Below are 22,888 nucleotides of genomic sequence, written 5' to 3'. Positions count from 1 at the left end.
CAGCCCGCACTGGAGGGCTTCATCATTATGCAAATTAGCTGGATTGGATCTGCTCCCGCAGAGGACTCCAGGGGCAGCAGAAGGACAGAGCTGCCTCCGGAGTGCCGGGTTGAGTCTCCGATTAGGCCAGTTGATGGGTGGGGGGCAGGGAGACATGGAGCTGGGGCTGGTGCCAGTGATTTGCCCCCGGGGAGGCTGCTGGGAGTCGGGGGGAGGGCAGGTGCTGTGGGGGCGGCACAGTGGGCTTGGGCTCCCAACATTCTTGCCGAAGATGGGCCTGGAGAAAGACATTCTTTTTGGATGTACTCTTTGTGTATTGAGCCCTTTTATGATTCATCAGTAAGTAAATATCAGCTGAGGGGTGATTTGTCTCTAACAAGCTTATAAAATACTGGCGTCATTTGTGGGCTTATTGGAGTGCTGATTATAAACACTCCCCCATGCCCACTCCTCTATGTCAAATTAGCATTCGAAATACAAATATTGGGTCTTTGGACCACTTTCTACTGTCTCTTTGGGAGCCGGTGGCGTGGGAAGGGGCAGTGGTCGGACCCCAGCCTCGGCCTGGGAGCACTTAGAACTCCCTTAAAGACTTGAAGGAGTGAGGCGGGGAGCCCTTCGGTGAGCCCTCGGAGGGGGGCGGGTGCTCCATGTCCTGCGAGCCCAGCTGTTGCCCCTGCCCTTCTGGTTGCCAAGTTTCCTGTGACCCAGCTCCTCCTGGCCCCTGGAGCCTGTCATCTTCAATCTCACGGAGAGCGCAGATCTGGGCAGGCTGCATCTGGCCTGCCGAGCTGTTGGAGCCGTCGCCTCCCCCGCAAGGAGGGAGAGAGACGGGGAGAGCCAGAAGCAGTGCTGGGCCTGGCACGGCTGGACTGGGTTGTGGGGCCTCCAGCCTCCTCAGGAGGGGTCATGGCCTCTCTGACGTCTCTCGCCCACTTGGAACGCCACTTCCCATCTCCCTGCTGCTTCGGGCCTCTGGTCTTGAGGCCGTGAGTTGTACCAGCCATGCTCCACTGGCCTCTGAAGCCTGAGTCTGCAACAAAGCCCTTCGGCTCCCGGGCAGCCCAGCGTGGAGAGGGACAGCCACGTGTGCTTCCCCAGAGCGCCTTCCCAGCCATGCTTGGGAGCCAGTGAGGGCCCGACCGGTGCACTCCAAGCTGTGTGCGTGCCTCTGCATTGCACCCCTGTCCCCATTTTACAGATGGGGAGACTGGGGCACAGAGAGCTGACTTTCCCGGACACACAGTGGCAGAATCCAGACCTGGAAAGTGACCTGCCCATCCCACTGGACAGGTGACAGAACTGAGCCTCGTTGACAGGGACTGAGGTAGGGACAGGCAGGGACCGACAGGGACCAGTAGGCAACAAGAAGCTGAGTATGGCCTGCTGCCACCACCCAGAGGCTCTGATGGGGAGAACCACAGAGCAGGGGCTGAGCCAGGCCATGGAGGGCTCTGACCAACCCCCTCGCCTTCCAGATGGGGACAGCAGAGAGGGGACGCCATTGTTGCTGTTGTCTTCGTCATTAATCAGGACATTAATTTTTTCAGAATTAAAGCTGTTATTCTGTTTATTACAAAAGCTGCCCATGCTTCTTGCAGGAAGTCTAGAAAACACAGCCGAGTCACAAGGAGAGTGACCTCAGGATAAAGCTGAGATGATTGTACTAATAGCTAATGGTTGCGTTCAAATCAGTGCTTTGCAGGCTGCCTCGTCGGGTCCTCCTGGGGTTCAGAGAGGTCTGCGGCTTGCCTGCCAGCCAGAGGTGACCCTCTAATGCCTTCGTGTGTGTCCATTCACTGATTCTTTCAAAAAAGCACACACACGTAGTGACACACAGTCCTCTTTAAAAAAACAACACGACAATAGGATTGGGTCGAGTACCGGGTTTTATTTCCGCCTTCATTCGTGTGAGGTGGGAGACTAATGGGAAAAAGCTGTACGTGTTGTCTTAGAGAAGGTGTTTCTCCCTGATGCCTGGTTCTGTGGGCAGGGAGTAAAGGTTGTTTCTCTCTCAGAGCCCCCTCCCCCGAAGCAAGCCTGGATTCCCACTGTGTCCACCTTGCTGGGCGCTGGGCAATGCCCGGGCTGGGGGGGGGGGAGGTTGCTGAGCAGGTGTGAGTGTGCTAGGCATGTGGAGGAGAGTTTCTGGGTGCAAAAGAGCCGAGGTCCCCCCGTGGGGCTGGAGATGAGGGGCAGGAAGGCAGGACGTGTTTCTCTTGAGACGGGAGTTTAAGCTGTACTCTGAAGACGTGCGACCGTTGGCAGGAAGGCCCTGTGGGGACTTCCGGGGAGGCTTCGGCTTGCAGGGAAGCACCAGTGTCCTCCGTTGTGAGGCTGGCAGAGGGCTACCCCGCCTCCCGTTTTCATGCAGGATCCCAGTCCCATGAGCATGTACACAGCTCTCTGCAGGTGCATAGGATTTCTGCCTTTCTCAGCTCTGGACAAGGAGAAGCGATGGAGGTTAGGATAGGACAGAGCACGGTCCCTGCCCAGGGAAGCCAAGACATGCTCTTGATTTTGGAACCGGAATTCAAGGTTCTTCGCTAGGGTCTGGTTTCTGGTTCCCGAATGACCATTCATGTCGGCCCCTTGTGTGTTCAGGGTGTGATGAAAATATAAAGAGGACGCAGAGAAAATGTCCTGGGGGTGCCCCCCTGCCCAGAATCTAAGGTTAACTTTATAGCTGGGGTTGGGGGCCACGGTCTTTGCTGTAATGGGAGATTCTGTATTGAGAAACTCCGTTATGTGCAGGACCTCAAAATGGGTTCTACAGGAGTGTGTGTATGTGTGTCCATCTCCTGCTCATGCCCCGTGGGATTAGAGGTCATCCTGTCAGGCCAAGCCTCCCAATGACAGCATGGACCCTGAGTCCTCACACCAGGCCTTGGACCTTCTGCTTGCCCTCCAGGGGAGTGGCTCCCGGGTCCTGGTCCAGCAAGTCTGTGATGTGGCATACTAGGAGGACCGAGGGCTCTCACATGGGCCTGGTGGGGCTGCTGGACATCCGGCTCCCATCGCCTCCTTCATCCACAAGGGCCCCCGGCCATCTGTCTTCCCTAGAGCTTTGCCGCCCCAATGCTGGGTGTCCTTATGGGCCTGGTTTGGGGGATTGGCAAGGCTTCTGGGTGACTGCGTTTTCACACAAGTCATGTCCCTTCCCCTGGCCTCTCTGGTTTCTCACCTCTAGGCAACTTGGGGGTGACAGCCAGCATCTTATTAGCTTGTCCACCCAGTGCCTTGTCCTGTGCCTGACACAGAGCCAGTAACGTGACGGACATTACCAGCATGGAGGGTCGGAGGCCCGTTCACCCACAGCAGGCTGATGGCCCAGGTGCTGTGACCCTCTTCATTTTACCTGCTGGGGAACAGTCCCTGACCCAAGATCCCACAGCTGGTAGCTGGCAGGAGGGGGATTTGAACACCGACTTGAAAGCTCTGCTTCTCTCCTTGTGCTGTATGTACTTGCTGAATGCAGTGAGCAGGGGTCTGTGTCCAGCCTTGGAAAGAGTGTTTTGCTTGGGGGGCAGGGTCCCAGGGCTGACTCAGTCCTGTTCTGTCACCATCCGACCTGTGAGGGGAACTGTGGACCCGGAGCCATGTGTCTGAGCTCCTGCACCTGGGACAGCATCGAGACAGGACACTCACCCTCCTGAATGCCCAGGGTGAGATCCAGAGCCCCAGGGGTGAGGTTGTGCATCTAGGAACCCACCAAACTGTTAGCATTTACTGAGCCCCTCGTGTTTGCCTGGCCCTATTAGTAACGCTGCAAATGAAAGAACTGCTTTTATGTTTCCTCAGAGAACTTATTAGGCAGGACTGCTTGGGTTGCCAGGGAGAGAAAGTCAAGTTAGCTTAAGCAAAGGGAATTTTTGAAAGGTACCTTTTATTTCACATAACTCTGGAGAGCGTTAGGTGCAGCTGGAACCAGAGCCTTGAAGGTCCATGTAGGACCATCTCTCAGAACATCGTGGTTGGAAGGACCCAGGCTAATAAGCACACAGAATTGTTCAAATCAAGGGGCAGTCAGGAATAAGGCCCTGGGGCTAAGGGAGGGAGTGGGTGTCGCCGAAGGCAGAAGGATGTAGCTTTTGCTCTGGGGGTGCGGGAGCCATCCTTGAGGAGCAGAGCGAAGGGATGGGCACAGAACCCAGGCGCACCCTCCGGTCAGTATGCGCTCTAGGGAGTGAAGACGGGAGATGGGAGCAGGCGTGGAGAGGCGGGGCCCGGAAGGTGGGTAGCGATGGACAAATGGCTAGGCGTAAGATGTACTTTTTGATGAAGGTATATGAAGCTGCCTCTTCCAAGAAGGAAAAAGGCAGGTGCCAGCCGCAGCGGTACAGAGGGGCCTTCCTCTGCCACAACGCATGGGTCTGCAGCTGCATGCGCTTCCCCCCAGCTAATGGCAGCTGTTCCGCTCACTGAGCCAGCAGGGCGAGTGGAGGGCTACACGGGGGCAGCTCCGCCCCCTCCCAGCCTCTCCCCCGGCAGCCTGCCCCCTCCTCTGGACTCACGCTGCTAGTCCCCTACTCCTCTGGGGGCACAGGAAGGGGACGCTGTCCACAGCTGTCTGTGAACTACCTTCTTGGGCTAGGAATGGTGGGTGGAGTGGGAGTGGGCCCCAGATTTGGGGGGACCGGTGGCAGGTGATGATTGGAGCTGGCCTTGGACAGAGGCAGACGGGCCAGCCTCTGGGAGCCGGGCCGTGGAGCCTCAGCTGCTCCAAGTTGGCAGACCCCCACCTCTGGTCTCTGGGTGCTGGGTCCAAATGATTCTCTCCATCTGGGAGAACATAGATCTGGAAGCTGACCATATCAGTAAATGCATGCTACTGAGAGCTCGAGGCATCCAACAGGCCTGTTAGGCTCGGTCCTGGGTCTGTTGGAGGATGAAAGAAGACCGTGACCCTCTGCCCTCAGGCAGGTGATATTTTCGATGGCTGGTTGTGGGGAGGGAGTGGAGACCAGAGTGGACGAGAGGACGTCTCACCCCAGAGACCACCTCGGAGGGCTGTGCGTGGGACTCTAAGCTATGCTCTGTCTTGTGGCTTTTGAGCCGAACTGAAGGACGAGCTTCTCCCTCGGAGTCAGCTCAGTGTGGGCATGATGGTTGGGGTCGGATGGCGACTGGAAGGATGTAACATTGCTTTGAGTGTGCCCATGTATCCATGTTGCGTTTGCATTTCCAATTTGAGATCCATTTTCATTTTACTTGGGCCAAGGCAAAGCCCCAGTTCTTGGAGGTGTGGACGGCAGAAACGGAGCAGGAAACCCCACAAACCACTTAGCTAAGCTTTAGGAATGCAAGCATTTGCTTCCTTCATCAGCATCCGGGCTAAGCCAGTTTAAAGGAGCATCCGGGCCTTGACCGCCAGCAGGTGTCCTGTTTGCTGACATTCCATACTTCTCAGGGAGCAGAGGACACAGGCTGCTTCATGAGAGGAAGCTCAGGGGTATGGCAGGTGGGCTTCCAAACTAGCTAGGGACCTGGTTGTTATCCCTCAACTTTAGAACCTATTGGTCCAAAGTTACCCATTTCCTTGGGTTATGCCTTTCAGAGAAGCTTTACTACTCTTGACTGTTCCTGAATTCCCCCATATTCTTACCTGCGTGGGCAGAGTGGCCACATAATGATTAGGGTAGATATTTAAGTTGAAGGTCAGAGAGGCTCACATTTGGGCAGTTTTCCGCAAAGGGGAATCCCGACAAGAGCTAACAAGTAAAAGGGATGAGAAGTTCCTTAAAACATTTTGGAACACATACACTCCAAATCAGTGAATATCTTTAAAACACTACTGCGTACCCCTCACCGTTGTAGGGTTGGGAGTACAGTGTTGGTCCGGACAGGGAGAGCCCCGGCCTTCACGTTGCCTGCATTCCAGCCCAGCCCCGTCCCCTAGAACTTTCTGCCGTGACGGAAACATTGCGCACTGTGCAAATCAGTAGCCGCTAGCCACGTTGCTGTTGAGCACTTGAAACGTAGAGCTGAATTTTTACTTTTATTTAACATTCATCAGTTGAGATTTAAAGAGTGACTAGGAAGGATGGTACTGGACCCTGTGCATCCAGCGGAGACATGCGTTTTTGAAAATGTGACAGAACCCAGCCCAGTCTTGTGACTTACCATTGCCCAGAATGTTGCTGAGAAGTGGGGTTGCCCAGGGTCCCATTAGTGTGGCCAGAGCGGAGGAAGGGGCGGATTGCCGCCTCCCGTCTGAGCTTCCGTCATTAGGAACGGTGGAGAGGGCTCTGTGTCTCTCTGATTGGGAAACTTTTGGAAAACCGAGCGCTGCCTGCCTTCTGCGTGGGCGCGCTGTGTTTGTGCACGTGGAGAGCTCCGGGTTTTTGACGCATTGCCGCGCTCCTTTTAAAAACGGGCTCTTGGTACGGGAAAATGATGTCAGCGGCAGAGAAAGCCCTTGTAGGGGAAGCGGGGCTCATTCACGTGTCCCCGGCAGGGTCGGTGACAATCAGGGTTTGGCGGCCTGCCTGTCACGTTAATTGTATGTTATTAGAGGGGCATTAATCTGATGATTATTAACATGATGGATTTTTAAGCAGTTGCCTTGTTGGGGAAAACTGGAACCTGAAGATCAGGGATCTCCGTCCGTAGGTGTTTGGTGTGTTAAGTGAGAATTAGCTGCTTGTTTGGCCTTGGGGGGCCCCTGGGGGATTCCGTAAGGTCTTCATTTCCTGAGGGCCTTTGTCTCTGTCAGGTGGAAGGGGGTGTGTGTGAGGAGGGCAGTGAAATGTCTTCATCAGCAAGATGTGTCGAGCCCCTAAAGGGTCAAGTTCCAGAAGTTTGGATTCGGGAGCATTCTCTCTCCTTCGAGTCCCCTGTGAAGGTCCGTCTGTGGGTGAGTTGGTCAGTCACCCATGCATTTGCTTTTTCCATCAAGCGGCTCCGAGAGACCGCTCTCATCTCTTAGTGACCTATCCGGGGCCTGGTCGTTGACTTTGTCTTCACCAAGGACAGCCAGTCAGCACGTCCTAACGCTTATGCCCAGCTCAGACTGCTGAGAGGCTCCCGTCTTTGTCAGCCATCATACCCTGCTGGCAAGCAGAGGCCTGTGCGGAAGGCCTGTGCATTTCCTCACGAACCACCCAGAACCGTGCGGAAGCAGGCCGTGCACTTGGAAGCACTCCATTGTGGAGCTCTGCCCCGGGCCAGCGTCTGTCTGAGACTCTCGGAGCCCTGGCGCCCTTGGGGAACCCCCCTGCATGGGCCAAGCTAGCGGGAAGGGCAGGCCCATGCCAGACAGGTACCTTGAGCGCCCGAGACATGCCCTTGTCCCCGGCCCCGGTTTGGACCTCCATGGAAATCCCACTGAGTTTTAGTGGGATTTAGAACCATGAAGAAAGAAGAAGTGTTGGCTTCAGGCGCATCTGAGGGGCGGCGGAGTCAGCTGCTGTGGTTGGAAGTAGGAAGCTAGGTGAGCCCCGGTTGAACAAAGGGTCTGAAATCCAGAGCCCACTTTTGCCATGACAAATATGGGGACGGTGTGGAGGTGGAGGAGGAGAGAGACGAGGGAAGCCGACACAGACGCCTAGGTCAGATGGGCGTAACATAGATCAAGTACCTACGGTGTGCCAGGAGCCATGTCAGAGCTCCTTAAACATTTCCCGGGGTGGAGGGCTCTGCTGGTGACCCCCACGGTGCCCGCTGTGTTCCAGGCCCTGGGCGTGGAGTTTCAGGGCAGAATCAGACCTGAAATCACAGCAGCGTGGTGGTGAAACTGTGGTCAGCGTTCTTCACCTCTTACTCACTCCCTCTTCTTCACAGCCCTGGCAGGGAGATGGCCTTCTCCCCATTCCACAGGCAAGAAGACTGAGCTCACAGCACCGCGCTCAGCGCAGTCACCCTGCGCATCTGAGGCGGAGCCAGGAACAGCCTCCACGCTGCCTGGTTTTCCGCCCCGTTTTACCCTCCGCTCCCAGACGAAGCTCATCTTGATGGAACAGGGGGTGAGTGGGGGGCAGTCAGTTGAGCTGTCCTGTTTGCAGTGATGGGAAATCTCCAGGGGAGTTTCCCCGGAATCATCCTCAAGCTTAACTGACCCCTCGCTAACATTCGTGTGACGTGGCTCTTGGGAGCAGCCGGTCAGTGGAACCATCTGGAGTCTTCTGACTTGAGTTTCGGAGGAAAAGAGGATGCTCGAGTCCTTCTAACTCAGGATAGCAGGGTCCTGGAGACGCGCCTTGGCCAGATGGTTGTCTTGCCATGGGAACCCCAGGGTGAGCAGGAGGGGTGGCTGAGCTGGCCAGGCCTTCCCTTGGGGGTGGGGGGGGGGACCAGGATGGAGGGCCTGCAGGTGTCCCTCTGCTCAGCCTGCCTACCCCAGACTCCATGGGGACCCCTCCCCCAGGTGCAGAGATGCGCATCTGCCTGGCATCCCAGTCCAGTCTCTCGGCTGGGGACACGCCTCTGGCAGAGGGAGGCCTCCCCCCACCCTGGAATAAAGCCAAGCAGCCTCGCAATGAGGCCAGGCTGGACCGACACGCCTGAGCAGCAGATGAGAGGAGACATCGGAGGCCAGCTCCTCCAATGGATTCCTACCGGATGCTGGCCTTTGAGGGGCCCAGTGCTTCCGGCAGGAAAGACGCCGGTGGTGGGGTGGGGGAGGGGTGCCCTTTCCATCTGAGCACCTGCCCATAGGCCAGAGCAGAGCCTCACTCTGCGGAGGTGGGGGAATCCGTCTCCCCCTCTCTTCTGCGGGGCCGGTAGCCTCCGTTTGGATGGGCCACACTGGTTTATTGTGGCGGCCTCGTCAGTGCCGAATGGGGATGTTGGTGGATACCTGGGTAAATAAGTATAAATAGTTTTCTTTCTGATATGTGACCGGATTATTTTCCAGTTGATTTCAAGCCTTGGCCCCAAGTGGCCCACAGATCAAAAAAAGATAAGGGTCAGTTACAAGGTTGAGCTCATTCTCCGTTGCCATGGCAACTGACCTCAGGCAACCCTCAGAGGGCTACACCCAGCTCCCCAGGTGATATTTTTACTGTCCACGCCATCAATCCCAAGCCTTTCAAAACTCAGACTGCCTAATTGTCAGGGCTCTGTTTTGAAGAGGCTCTGGGTCCCCCGTGGGGCCCTGGTTCAGGCTGCCAGAGCTCATTTATAAGCCTTTCTGAAACACGGGGGACCAGGAGATGGGTCCCTCAAGGCCAGAGAGGCCTGGGAAGGTGCCCCCAAGGGGAGGAGGAAGGGCACAGCCCATCCTCCAGGATTAATTAGGAAAACGGGAGCCCAGAATGGGGGGGCGGTGGTGGCGGGGTGTGCCTTCAAGCAATGGCTAAGTGTTCTTGAGTGAGGGGAGGCACTGAGTGGCCCCGAGCACGCCAGCATTTAGGGTCTGAGGCAGCGGAGATGCCCGGATGCTCAAAACACTGTCAGCCACTGCCCCTCGAGTATCCAACAGCCCCTCCAAAGACACCCCGGGTCATTCTCATTCCAGTTGTGATAACAGGAGAGTATTTCTCAGTCTTCTGTAAAATGTCGACCACAAGTGACTGTAGAAAACTTTTCTCTCTTTTAGAGATAGAAGCATACAATCCCGGGAAACAGTACAGCTATGAACGCACGTCTTCATGGCTTCCGATAAGATGGACATCCCCAGAGGCCTTTTATAGGACTCAGAACTCCTCGAACTTGAAGGCATTCCTGAATCAAAGGGCACTTTAAAAAAATGCAGATTCTCATTCTGTGGGTCTGGGATGGGGCCTGAGATTTTCTACATTTCTCACCAGCTTCTGGAGGTGTGGGGGCTTTGGGTCTGGGGACCAAAACCTGCCTAGCCGGGCTGTAGTTACTCAGAGCCATCAGGGCCTAAGGTGTTGGGGTTCCCAAGATCAGCCCTTGCCCCTACTTCCATGTTCCCCCAGTTCCTGCCTGGCCTCTGGGGAAGGGCTCACCCGCAGACCCTGTTTTCTTCCTTTGTCCCTTGAAGCTCCCAGGTCAAATGTCACATACCCCTCCCCCCTTCCCTTGCAGCCTGCCTTGGTTCATTTCCTTGTGGTATTTAATAACGAATCAATAGATAAACAGCCTGATCTGGCTGTCCAGATACTAGTATCTGCCCTCTTCTCTTCCACCCAAAGGTCTTTGTTCCTTACAGAGAACAAAGGACTGTGTCCCCCATTGGCCTATGTTTCTATTTCCTGCTCGATGCTTGTTTACCGTGGTTGCTTTTTTTTACTAGGACAGCATTGGAGGGGTCCTCTCCTGGGGTCCCCCTCTTGCTTGCTCACTTACCTGGATGGATGCTAGGCTGCTTGTTCCTCCACCTCCTTATCTCTGTGTGCCCCGTGTGCGTCTGAGCCCAGACCCCGGGATCTCAGGGGTTTTTACTTGACCTGAGGCTTGGGGTGGGCTGTGGAATTGAAGGCTGGTGAATTTATCACCTGAGCAGGGAGCAGAGAGTTTCAGCTCAATGAGGCAGCCTGTGCGTCCCCTGCCTCCCTTCCACTCCCAGAAATGCCGTTGCAAGGACAGTGCCACAGCCCGAGGCTGTGTGGGCTCCTCCCTGCTTACCTGGGTGGGGACAGTTCCTAGCCCTCCTGCCAGCTGGAGCTGGTGCTGGCAAGGGGACCTCCAGGACCTCCAGGCTCAAATGGGGAAGCCAGGAGGTTACTTCTCTCTGTCCTCCTTCTCACCCCCATATTCTGGATGATCAAGGAACAGAGGGTGACTTGCTGGGTCCCAGGTCTCAAGTTCTGGGCCTATTTTGGTATTTTCTGAAGGTATAGAGGGCTGCTTAGGGTGACCATGTGCTCCTACCCTGGCCTCGGCCACCTTGCTGACATGGGACATGGGTGCTGCCCCTTTAAGGCTTTTTTTTTCCTTTTTGCTCCACTGAGGGGGACCCTCCAGGTCTGTACTCCTGGGGCAGGCCATTCTATTAGGATCTGACTAGCAAGTTTCTGAAGGCAAGCGCACATTTTGGAAGACACCAGTCCTTCCAGTTTGGGCGGGAAGAACATTGGTGTGTGGTATCCAGCATTTCCCAGACACCATACCCCATGTTCCAAGCATTGTACTAAGTGCTTTGCATGAGTTGCTCATTCACTATTTATTGAGCACCTACTATGTGCCGGGTCCTATTTCTAGGCATTGGTGACATAGCATGAGCAAAATACTTCTCAGGGAGCTTACATTACTCTGTGCTGGGGTATATATATGTATGTGTGTGTGTGTGTGTGTGTGTGAGAGAGAGAGAGAGAGAGAGAGAGATGTGCGAGAGAGGAAGTCAGTTAAAGAAAACAAAATAGTGAACTCTGTAATACTCCAGGTGGTGATAAGCACTATAAAGGAAATTAAAGGTGGGTAAGGAGCTAGAAAGGGTGGGGGTGTGTGCTGCTTTAGCAGGGGGCGTCCAGAAAGGCCTGTCAGAGGAGGTAGCATTTGAGCAGACTCCTGAATGAAGTGAGGGAAGGACAAGGAGGCGGTCTGGGGGAAGAGAGTTTCACCGAGGGCAGACATCCTGCGCCAGAAGCCGCCCTCTTGGCAGCCTTACAAAAACCCTGTGATGATGCTTCCCATTTTCTAGCAGAAGGAGCTGAGGCTCAGAGAGGTTGAGTAACTACCCAAGTACACACAGCGAATGACTGGAACTGGGACTCCAACTTAAGCGTTTCTCGCTCTCCCTTCTGGGTCCTTAATTGCTGCTTCCCAAATGGAGGTGGCTAATTACGCCCGCCGTTGACGGAGGTGCCGGTCACTGGTCCTCTCCCCTGGAAGGGGTCTGTGCCATCATGACACCGCTGCCGGGTCAGCTTCCCCGAGGGGGGGGTCCCTGCTCAGAGAAGGGCTCGGCCCAGCGATATGGCGGGAGCAGGTCGCGCTCAGTGCACGAGAGCCCGAGAACAATGCGCCGTCCACTCCCCGCCGCAGCCGCCTGCCCCTCCCTCCCAGGCAGCAAATTATGGCCTCCGAATGTGTGCCCAGGCCTGCCTTTGACATCAGTGGGGCCCACCTGAGCTTCACCTTCAGGATTCTGATAATCAGCTCTCTCTCCTCCTGGCTTCCCCCAAGACCTGTATGGAAATAAGTATGTGTCTGCCAGGATCAAATGCTTTTGGAGACAAAAGTCGGTACCGAGGACATTACAGGGAGCTATCATCTCGGCACGACACTCTTCCACAAAGCCCTCTGCCCCTCTTTTGGGCTGACACAGTTTCAGCCTGAAAGGTTCCAGCAGGATGACTTGGTTTTAAGCAAAAGCACATCCTATTATTTTTTTGAGAAATGAAGTGTAAAATTAACACTTATTATTCCTGAGCAGAGGCAAAAAAGAGAGAGAGAGAGAGAGTTGGGGTGGGGTCTGTGTGTGGGGGACTCTGGGATATTCGTGCTTGCTGGGTTGTTTCTTTGGCAGTTATGGTTTTTATTTATTTTTATTTAAAAAAAAATCATAAGAAATCAATGGATTCCCCATGCCGGCCCCGACTTACGGGGACTGAGAGGAAAGATCTGGCACAGTGAGCAGGCAAAAATCTGCATTTCACTTTACAAATGAGCGGGGCTGCATAATTCACTGGAGTTGTGTGGGTCTCTCTTATGGATGCCTGTCATGTGCTATGGGAAAAAAAAAAGAAAAAGAAAAAGAATAAAAAGGAGAGGAAGTGATTTTGCGTCTTAACTCACAAAATCCTCCAGCGTCTCCCCCCCCCCGCCCCCCGTGCCAGGGCGCAGGGGCCTGTGGGCTCCCAGACAGCTTTGTCATTCTGCTCCAAGGTGTCTGCCGAGGCCGTGCGATCTTACATAATTCGGGAAAGTTACTCTCAGAGGCTGCTGCTCTCCGAGGAGCCCGCGGCTTGGGACGGACGAGAGGTCGTCCGTGTCGCCGGGGTAAGGAACCACGGGTGGCAACGGACTCGGTCCGTATCCGTGGGCTGGCTGCTACCGGGTCACCGGTGTGCACGGGAGTGTTGGCACATTAACTAGGGCAGTGCCCCCCCCCATTTTCCTGGATGGCTGGATAGGGAGAGGTACACAGGGGAGACCCCAGGGAGCTCCTCCAACTGGCTCTAGTGGGGAGAGGGCGTGTCCTTCAGAAAGAAGGTTTGCAGACCTGAAGGTCCAGCCCGAGTGGGAGAGATTCTTGGGTCTGCGGGAGCCCCTCCGGCTTTCTTATTTTTTGCTCCATATTCGCTTGGCGCTTGTTTTATGTTCCCTCCCCCATCTCCCCAGCTTTGAGTCTTTTTAACATGTTGGGGGGCCCGGGGGCGAGGAAAGGGAGCAGGGACACGCAGTTGTCTACCAGGCTCTTGATCTAATTAGCCCACAACCTCGCATCGACGCTGGTTTGGGGGTGTGAAGTGTTGAAATGGCAGCTGTTTGGGGCCCCGGACCCGGCTGGCGGCACCAGGGCTGCCTGACTGTGCACACATTCGTGAATGTGGGTGCGGGGTGTAGCGGCGTCTGTGAATCAGGGGGGACTGGCTGATGAATGGCTTGGCACTCGGAGAACGGAAAGTGACTGTCAGACATGATTTCTCTGATTTATAAGTTGCGGGAGCCTTCTTTGTCCTCTCGGTGTTTGTGCATCAGACGGCACGTCTCCATTCACAGCCAAGTGGATCAAGGCCCCGCTCGGCAGAGAGCAGTAAATCCTCCTTTGCCATCCCTGCCCGGGGAGCTGGCTCTGGCTGGGCAGGGGGAGAGGGCCCAGCCGGGGGCGTCTTTCCTCTGTGAGTATTTCCCGAGCTCCTTCTGCGGGTCCAGGCGGGGCCTGATACTCTGGGGGCTGGAGGAGGGAGAGCCATTATCTGTACCCATCACCTAGTTGCCAGGCTCGGAAAGACTCCTAGGATATGGCTAGAGGAATCCAGGGTCACCGTGTCCAGCCAGGTGCAGCCGTGCATGCTGGCATAGTCAGGGGAGGCTGCCTGGAGGTGGTGTGCAGGTGGGATCCACACGGATGAGAAGGGCTTTGAATCCCGTTCAGAGCACTGCCCCCAGTTGGCTGTTACCTTAGCAAGTGGTGGAATTCTTTTTCCTAGAAATGGGGTTTTACCGGCCAGCAGGGTTAATTCTGATATTTAATTTATGTTCTCAGCTTAAAATCATCATTTCACATCCCGTCTGCCTTGTTAATGCCCAAGAGGTGCCCACATTCTACCAGGGAGGCCATCCTTCAGGATGGTTCTTCTCTGCCTTTCGTTCATCCATTCCTTACTTTGCGCCAGGCACCGAGAAGCATTGTTTGTATGTGGGGCGGGGGCATGTTGGGGGGGTCTTCTGAGGCAGCCCCCACACAGGAGGCCATCTCTAATTATGATGAGCGTCTCCCCAAGGGAAGCGGAGGACGTGAGTAGGGCCTGTGCGGCAAGCGTGCTGAGCCTGCCCCGCGTCCCCAAACTTGTCAATGAATTCCTTTTCTGCCGGAGTCTCTGCCGGGTGCGTGTGGCCTAGTTGCCGGGGCTCCAGGGGCACGACAAACACCCGGTAGATTCCAGCCAGTGGGCTATGTGGGGCAGGCCCACCGGCACGTGCACGTGTGTGCGTGCGCCTCTGCGGAGGTGCCCGGGGAGGGGGACTGGGGGCTGGGGGATGGCTGGGCCAGGGGGAGGCATGCTGTCCCCGTCAGCCCCTGCCAGGGCCTGGGGACCCAGGGACTTCGCCAGGAGCCTCAGCCCATCTGTGTGCATGTCTTGCCACTGGCAGAGCCCCTCTGCTACCGAATCCTTGCCTTTGAGGGCAAATCAGAGCACCTGGCACCTTCGGGGCGGCTGGTTCCCTGGGGGAGCCCGAGAGGGAGCCTGTGTCCTTAGCTGTCCTAGATAATACTCTCACTGATACTGGCACGCTTGACAACAAACACTAACTGAGCACTTGCTGTGTGCCGGGGCTGCTTAAAACCTTCTTTAGGTATTAACCCATTTACCTTTTGCAGGGGAAAGATTATTTATTTGAGAGAGAAAGAGCCCGGGGTGGGGCAAAGGAAGAAGGAGAGAGGAATTTTAGCAGACTCCTCACTGAGCTCAGAGCCTGCTGCGGGGCTTGAACCTATAATCCTGAGCTCAGAACCTGAGCTGAAACCGAGGGTCGGACACTCAACGGACTGCGCCGTCCAGGGGCCCCTGTGTTAACTCATTGAACTGTCACATCATCTATAAGAGGAGGGCTACTGGGGGGGGTGGCATTTTTTTGAAGACTTTTAAAAAATTTATTATTTTTAAAATATTTAATTAAGCATTTGAGAGAAAGAGAGAGTACGCGCATGTGTGGTAGGGAAGGGGCAGGTGGGGGAGGGGGGAGAGGGACAAGCAGACACCCCACTGAGCACAGACCCTGATGTGGGTCTCCATCCTAGGACCCTGAGATTCTGACCTGAGCCGACATTCAGAGTCAGACGCTCAACCGACTGAGCCACAAAGGCACCCCAACTTTTATTACTTTTTTACAGCAGTTTTAGGTTTATGATAAAATCGAGAGGTCAGATACAAATTTCCCTTCTCAGCCCTGCGTCACACATGCATAGCCTCCCTCACCCGGGCCACTCACCAGAAGGACCGGGTATCTGTATTTTGCAAAGACGAACCTACAGTGACACACCGTAATCGCCTGAAGTCCATAGTTTGCCTTGGAGTTTCCCCTCGGTGTCGTACCTTCTGGGGTTGTGGACAAATGTGTCATGACATACATCCGTCATTGTAGTATGCTAGAGAGTGTTTCCCCTGCCTCGAAATCTCTGCTCTGCCTGTTCATCCCCGCCCCTACCTTAGGCAACCAATTCAACTTTTTATCGTCCTCATGGTTTTGCCTTTTCCAGAATAGTTGGAGTCCTACAGCACGGAGCCTTCTCGGGTTGGCTTCTTGCGCTTAGTAACACACGCTGACACTTCCTCTGCGTCTTTTCACGGCTTTGACCTCACAGTTCACTTTGGCACGAATAACACTCCGTTATCTTGGTTGCTTCTGAGGCTCAGAAATTATGAATAAAGTTGCTATAACCATCTGTGTGCAGCTTTTTGTGTGACAGAAATTTTCAGCTCTTTTGGGTGGGAGGGAGATCTCCAGAGAGGGACATGGCTGGATCCTATAGTGAGAGTGTGTTTCGCTTTGTGACAAGCCGCCAAATTGTCTTCCAGGGCGGCTGTGACGTTTTGTGTTCCCAGCAACAGGGGGTGGGATTTGCTGTTGTTCCACATCTTTGTCAGGACTTGCTGTCATCGGGGTTCTGGATTTTGGCCCTTCTCGTGGGTGTGTACGTGAAGGAAGGCAGTTACCGTGTATTTGAGAAAAGAGGAAACCGAGGCACACAGAGGTTACATAACTTGCCCCAAATCATGCAGCGAGTGGCAGCACGGGTTTCCAAGCCTGGATAAGGTGACCCTCATGCCAGGATGACTCCCCGCCACGCCACCTGCCAAGCCACGGGCCACACTGGTGGCAGACTCTGGCCACTTCCATCCTCACACAGCTGCATGGGACAAGGGATCGGGGGCACTCATTTACTCTGAGTGGACTGACACCCGGGCCCCACGGTGTGGAGAAGCACCAGGATTCGAACTCTGCCTTGCTGACTCTGGGCTGGGGGCGTCAGACCTTGGCTCTGCTCCCTTGGGTGCTGGCGAGAGGCCAGTTCCCCGGGACACTCTCTTCCCTGGGCCCCTTTGAGTGAAGGTTTGAGGTCATCGCAGCTCCAGGGGGGTAGATGGAGCCACGTTCTGATCTGAAAGGACAGGGTGTCTGCCCTTTGTCCATCAAATGCTGTCCATAGGCCATCTGTTCTAAAATTTTTAAAAAGATCATTTTGTTGTTGTTTTAGTGATCTCTACTGATGACGGCTCCAGTGGCCAGCATGCCCTGGGCGATGGGCATCCCTGCTTCCCCTCTGACCTCACCACCCCCAACCCGGCCCCCGGGCTTCAGGCATTCTGCCTTTCTGCTACCAGCAAGCTAGCGCACCATGGGCTCACCTCAGGGCCTTTGCCCTTGACTGTCACCTAGGGAGTCCCCATGTTCTCTTGTCACCTCCGGACACTGTGTTATGTGTTGGTCATCTTTATTATGTGTCTCTCTCACCCCTAGAATGGGGACAAGCACATTCTCTGTTTAGGTCTCCACAGAATCCCCAGCTCAAAGTGCCTGGCACATAGCACGTGCTCAGTAAATATGCTCCTGGATTTTTAAAAAATTCTGGTTGTTCTCCTTCCTCTGTGCAGACCCCATCCTGGTCTCCTCTCCACCGTGACATGGTCTCAGATTCAAGCTGAGACCGCCCACATTCTTGCTTGACCAGCAAGAGAGATCACAGCAAATGATGCCTTCATGAACCAGAAATGTGGTGCCGGCCTCTGGGGTCTGTCGGCCTCTGGGGGCAGGGCCGTCTGGAGCTGGGTTGGGTCTTGGCATCTGTGGCCCCTGCACCAGCCCTAGTTCTGGGGACCAGGGAGAGGCTGGCTTGGGCTATGCTGGGGGCCCATGGGCTCCTGCCCAGAGGACACGGTTTACAGGGTCACTGATGGCTGCTCTTTTCCTTGCAGAGGAAGGCATCAACCACGAGTGTAAGCTGTGCAACCAGATGTTCGACTCCCCAGCCAAGCTCTTGTGTCACCTCATTGAGCACAGCTTCGAGGGCATGGGTGGTACCTTCAAGTGCCCCGTGTGCTTCACAGGTGAGTGTGCTTGGGGTGGGGGAGGGGGTGCAGGGTCTAACCCTTTAGTTATTGGACCTCAGCCTAAGCTCGTGCCCTAACGTGGACTTGGAGTCCCCAAGAGACCCACTGCCCATCACCCTGCCTGCCCCATGAAGAGCTGGCCTGCCCCCACCACCGCTGGCTCCTCCTCTTAGGCAGGTTGAAGGCCTTCTTTCCTAGCTCACTCCTCACTGCTCTGCATAACTGCTTTTTCCAGCCCAGCCTCGCCCCTCTGTTGCCTTCCGTGGGCTCCACGCTCCTCTCCCTGAGCTGCGAGCTCTGTCCAGCAACAGTGGGGCGCTCTGTATACACATCTCCTGGCTTCCCCACCTCCTGGGCCTGCCTGGGCCCCTCCTCCATCCACGCTCTAGGATGGAGGGGTCAAGGGCAGCTCTGCTGGCCAAGTCCCCAGCCCCTGGCCCCCACCCCCAGCCTGGCTGCCCGCCCAGGCGAGCGGCTGTCCCGGCCCGAGGCGAGTCTCAGGGGCTCTGCCATCCCCCCCTCCTGCTGCCCAGATGGCAGCCGGTGTGCGTGGGGGAGCCCTGGCCTTCCCCCTGCCTCCCCCGACATCTGTCGTCTGCCACGGCAGGAAGCCCACCCCGGGGAGGGCGCCTGGCGGGAGAGGATTTCTGAAGTGCTCACCTCCCAGACACACAGCTGCCTCGGGGCCACCTCCTGTGTGCGCCCAGGGCCGGGGCTGCCTTGTGGACAGTTGCCACCAGGAAGCCAGGGCTGTGACCCACTCCACGACGGGCCTGAGGAAGGGGCTGTGCTACAGGGAGAGTCCCTGCACACTCACACGCCTCTGGGGTGCACGGGAGTCTTGGAACATGCTGGGGCCACTTCCCCCTCAGTCTCGGGAGCTCCCCCCGCCCCAAATGCTACCATCATACCCTATGGGCCAGGCGGAGACTGGCACCAAGGGGCTTTGACTGCCAGGTCTGCTGACCCAGGATGCGGGGCCTCTGCATGGGGATCGGAGGAATATAACCTCAACAAGAATAGTAATTCGTGTTCATCGAGCATCTTCTTATACCAGATAATGTGTTAAATTTATTTAATTCAACCCACAGCTTTGCTGCCTGCAAGCAGTGGGACCTAGGACGGGTCACTTATTCTTCCCAGGGCTTCAGTTTCCTCGTCCATAAAATGAGGGTAACAATAGGGCTCGCCTTACAGGCCTGTGCTAGAGTTAGGAGCCCACACGCAGACAGTGTGGGCGATGGTGATGGAGATGACATTTCCTGCACGAATCATGTGCCGGGCCATCTTCTAAGCATTTTGAAAGTATTAACCCATTTGATCCTCCCAATCACCCAATGAGCTACATACTTTAATGATCCTCATTTTTTTCAGAAGAAGAAATGAAGCCCAGAGAGGCTCAGTGACTTACCCAGCGTTGCACAGCCCCTTGGTGGCAGAGCTCAGCTCCACTGACTCTGCTCCCTCTAGTAGCTGCCGGTGGTCTCCCTGCAGCCCCATATTTGGCCGACTGTGTCTGTGGTTGTGTGATTCCTTACTTGTGGATGGGGTGGAGGTGGCCGGGCTGGTGTCTCCAGAGTCTGGCCCTAACGGCCGTGTCCGTGTCCAGTCTTTGTCCAGGCCAACAAGTTGCAGCAGCACATCTTTGCCGTGCATGGGCAGGAGGACAAGATCTACGACTGCTCGCAGTGCCCACAGAAGTTCTTCTTCCAGACCGAGCTGCAGGTGAGTACCTTCATCAACTGCATGCCCCTCCTGGGGCTCTTTGGGGCCCCCATGGGCACAGAGGGTCGTGGGGTGAAGCCAGGATGGTGGGGTCTTGGACTTAGCCTCACCCCCATCCAAAGAGGAACAGGTGCTTGTTGTGGCACCACTGGCTGTCCTCGTGGAGGCTCGCGTGTGGTGGCCTCCCGGCCCCTGTTGCCCAGCACTCTCGGATGAGCAGACCCAGAGCAGCAGACCTGGTGAGGAGTCAGAGGCTCTCGGTGCTAGGGTCTCCATGCCGGCCCCTTCCCATCTTGGGGATCCTGTTTCTGCACTGGTCCTTCACCATGATGATGTTCAGCAGAGCTTTGGATCTGTGGCTGGTGGTCTCTGCAGCTTGTGTGGCTGAATCCTGGGGCTGTGTATGGCCAAAATGTGGGTCTGGGGTCTTAGGGCCTCCAGCTCCGCCCGGGAAAGCCAGAAAAGCGAGAGCAGTCGGGTTGGGCCCCAGCTCCGAGGAAGGAGTGCCGGGCCTGGGTCCTGAGGCAGATGGGGCACTCGGGGGCAGCACAGCGGCCCCGGCCAGCTTCCTCCAATCCCCATGCAGCAGCTGCAGCAGCCGAGAGGGCCCTGATGAGGCGATGCTGTGTGGGTTGTCCTCGCCAGACCCCTGGTGCCACTCCTCTTGGTGTCCTACCTGTTACTGGTTTCTCAGGACTCCTCTGTGTCCAGGTGAAGCTGCCTTCTTGCCTACTGGCTTTTGCATGAAATTCTTGCAACCCTGGATTGGTCGCATGTCCACCCAGAAACACCGTGAGCACGCGCGTGCGCACACACACACACACACACACACACACCCCCAGAATACCACTCAGAATACCACTGTACCCGAGAGGTACCCCCGCCCCAGGCGAGTGCTGACCTGGCTCTCAGAAGTCATGCCCTTCTCTGAAGCTGAGGCTGAGGCCACAGAAGCAGGGCTGAGTCCTAACTTCACTGAGGGGCAGCAGTGGAGGGCCCCTTTTCTGGGGTCGAAGGGGTAAAGCAGCCCAGTGACGTAGCCCGATCTGGGTGGTCATCTAGAGAAACACAAACAGACCACTGGAGGGCTCAGTGAGGATTCACCCTCCGACAGTCAAGGTCCCTTCTTGTGGGCTGGCCCCGGGTCAGGGGCGCTCAGGCAGAGCTGACTCCATCCTGTCACACTGTGGGACAGAGTTAAGGACCTAACTATGGACCCAGGCCCAGAGACAGGTTTCCACTGCCGAGAGCCACCAGCAAGGTGGTGACACGGGCCAGGGCCCACCGCTGTCCCCACCTCAATCCACAGCCTGAGCTAAGCCCGCTAGCAGCCCCTCTCCCAGCTGACCGAGGGAGATTTGTGCCGGCCCCTTATTGGCCTGAAGGTTTTTCCCAGGGAAGTCGCCCAGTCCTGCCTTTTGTGAGCGTCCTGGGTATCCCAGCACCGCAGACCAGCCTCCTGATGCCGAGGCCCAGGGACCTGTGGTTTCAAGCTGGACCCACTTCGGCTGCCCTCACCTGGGGCCGCAGAGGGTCCAAGACATCAGAGTGGTTCCTGTGAGCTGGTGGTTTCCTGGGTCATCCCGTCAACCTTTCCAGCAGATCCTCAAATGCCGAGAACCTTGCTAAATTATAGCCTTAACGAGTGACTATTTTCTGCAATTAATGATTTTAATTACAGACCATTTAAATGTGGAAGTGTTGTAGCACACCAGATCTAGGCAAATAATGGCTTTCCTTAAGTAACTTGAATAGCAATTTTCTGGTTTTTAGAGAGGAGGGTTTTTCAGGCATTGAAGTTTTCCTCATCATTACGTAGAACCTGGGGCTGGTGGGCAGGTGTGTTATTTTTCCAGGGCTGACCTGTGGGGGTCTGTGTGTATAGCAGGAAGCAGGGTCCTAGCCAGAGCCTTGAGGCTCTCCTGGCTATATGTCATTTGAGGTCCCGTGGGGAGACTCACGGAAACTAATGGTTGTTGGCACAAGTGACTCTGAGCTGAGAGGTCTTAAGATACAGGGCTTAGGAGTTTTCTCATTGTAGAATTGGAAATTCCTGCTGGGGCTATAGAGGTAACAGAGGTAGGATTTGACCCTGGCAGGCTTGGTCTGTGTTCCAGTGATGTGTCTACCTCCAAAAAAAATGTTCTCTTAGGATACATTAACAGGAGCAGTATTGCCAGGATGAGGGAGGGGGATGTCCTGTCTGATTCTGAGCTCTTCTGGCTCTGCCCAAAGACTGACATTGATTTAAAGGACTTCGGACAGACTGGAGCACATTCATATCAGAGTGATTAGGAGCAGGAGAGGGGACTAAGCTTTTCTATGCAGTTGTTCAGAGCATGTACACGGAGGGCCCACTGTGTGCCAGGCACTCGATCTAGGAACTGACAAGACTGTGCTGAATGAGACAGAGAAATGCCCATAGGGCCTACATTCGAGAGGGATTGATAGACAGTGTCCTGTCACGGTCACCACAAAGAAAATAAAACCGGGTGATAGGCTAGAGTGTGATGGGAGTGAGTTTGGGTAATCCTTGGAGGGCCTCTCTGAGGAGGTGGCATCTGAGTGAAGACCTGGCTGGTTAGAAGGAAAGAGTGTGTAGGGGGCAACTATGAGTGCAAATGCCCTGTGGCTATGTCAGCTGGGTGTGCTGCTAGGATGATAGTAGGCAAAAGGCGGCTAAAGCCCAGTGAGTATAGAGGAGGGGTGTGGAAAGGGCTGGCAGGTGGATTCCAAGTTGTGGCGGGATTTATGGGACAGCAAAGGAGCTTGGATTTTATCCCCATTGTGCTGGCAATCCAAATAAGGAAGAAGTATTATCCAATTTCCACCCTGAATCAAAATATAAGACATCTGGTCTTTGAAAGACACTGTTAAGAAAACAAAAAAGTCACAAGACAGGAAGAAAATATGTGCAAATCACCTATTTGATGAAGGACTTGTATCCAGGACATGTTAAAAACACACACACACACACACACAAAAACCCTCACCACTTAATAATGAAGGGGAAAATCCTTTGTAAGACAAGTGTAGCATTTCAGCCCTTCACCGAGGATATGGGGACGCTCAACGTGATTATAATTAGGGAATCGCAAACGAAAACCACAGTGCAACCGCACCATACGCCCACCAGAACGATTAAAACAGAAGCAAAGAGCCGGCCCTGCCGAGCTCCGTCCAGGGTGCGGAGGGGAGCTGGGACTCTGCACACTGCTGGCGGGAGCCTGAAGTGTGCGGCCAGCAGGCAAAGCAGTTCGTGGGTTCCTGTCAAGTTAAACATACACTTGTCATTTGACTAAGCAGTCTTCCTGCTCCGTGTTTATCCTGGAGAGCGAGAAACACACTCACACCAAAATCTTCATCCCCAACTAGAAGCCCCTTAACTGTCCCTTACCTGGGAACGGACGGACAGGTGTGGTACATTGCTGCTGTGGCGCAGTCTTTGGCAATAAAAAGCAGCCACTGGTAAACACGCAGCCACTTGGACGAATCTGTGAGTGCCAAGAGAACGAAGCCAGATTTGAAAGGTTCCA

At 55.2% G+C, this 22,888-nt stretch overlaps 1 protein-coding gene across 1 annotated transcript in view; it reads left to right on the top strand.

Annotated features, from left to right (window-relative positions):
- Nucleotides 1-22,888, top strand: part of ZNF423 (zinc finger protein 423) — a 268,391-nt gene that overhangs the window by 222,067 nt on the left and 23,436 nt on the right. Inside the window, exons 5-6 of the mRNA XM_004744132.3 lie at nt 17,493-17,624; nt 19,237-19,352. Of these exons, the coding sequence (XP_004744189.1) occupies nt 17,493-17,624; nt 19,237-19,352 (248 nt within the window). The remainder of the gene's footprint in view (nt 1-17,492; nt 17,625-19,236; nt 19,353-22,888) is intronic.

The sequence above is a fragment of the Mustela putorius genome, unplaced genomic scaffold (assembly GCF_011764305.1).
Source record: "Mustela putorius furo isolate JIRA1106 unplaced genomic scaffold, ASM1176430v1.1 tig00000174_pilon_pilon_pilon, whole genome shotgun sequence".
NCBI classification, from domain to species: Eukaryota; Metazoa; Chordata; class Mammalia; order Carnivora; family Mustelidae; genus Mustela; species Mustela putorius.
Note: the sequence above shows the minus strand (reverse complement) of the source record. Positions and strands in the feature narration are given on the sequence as shown.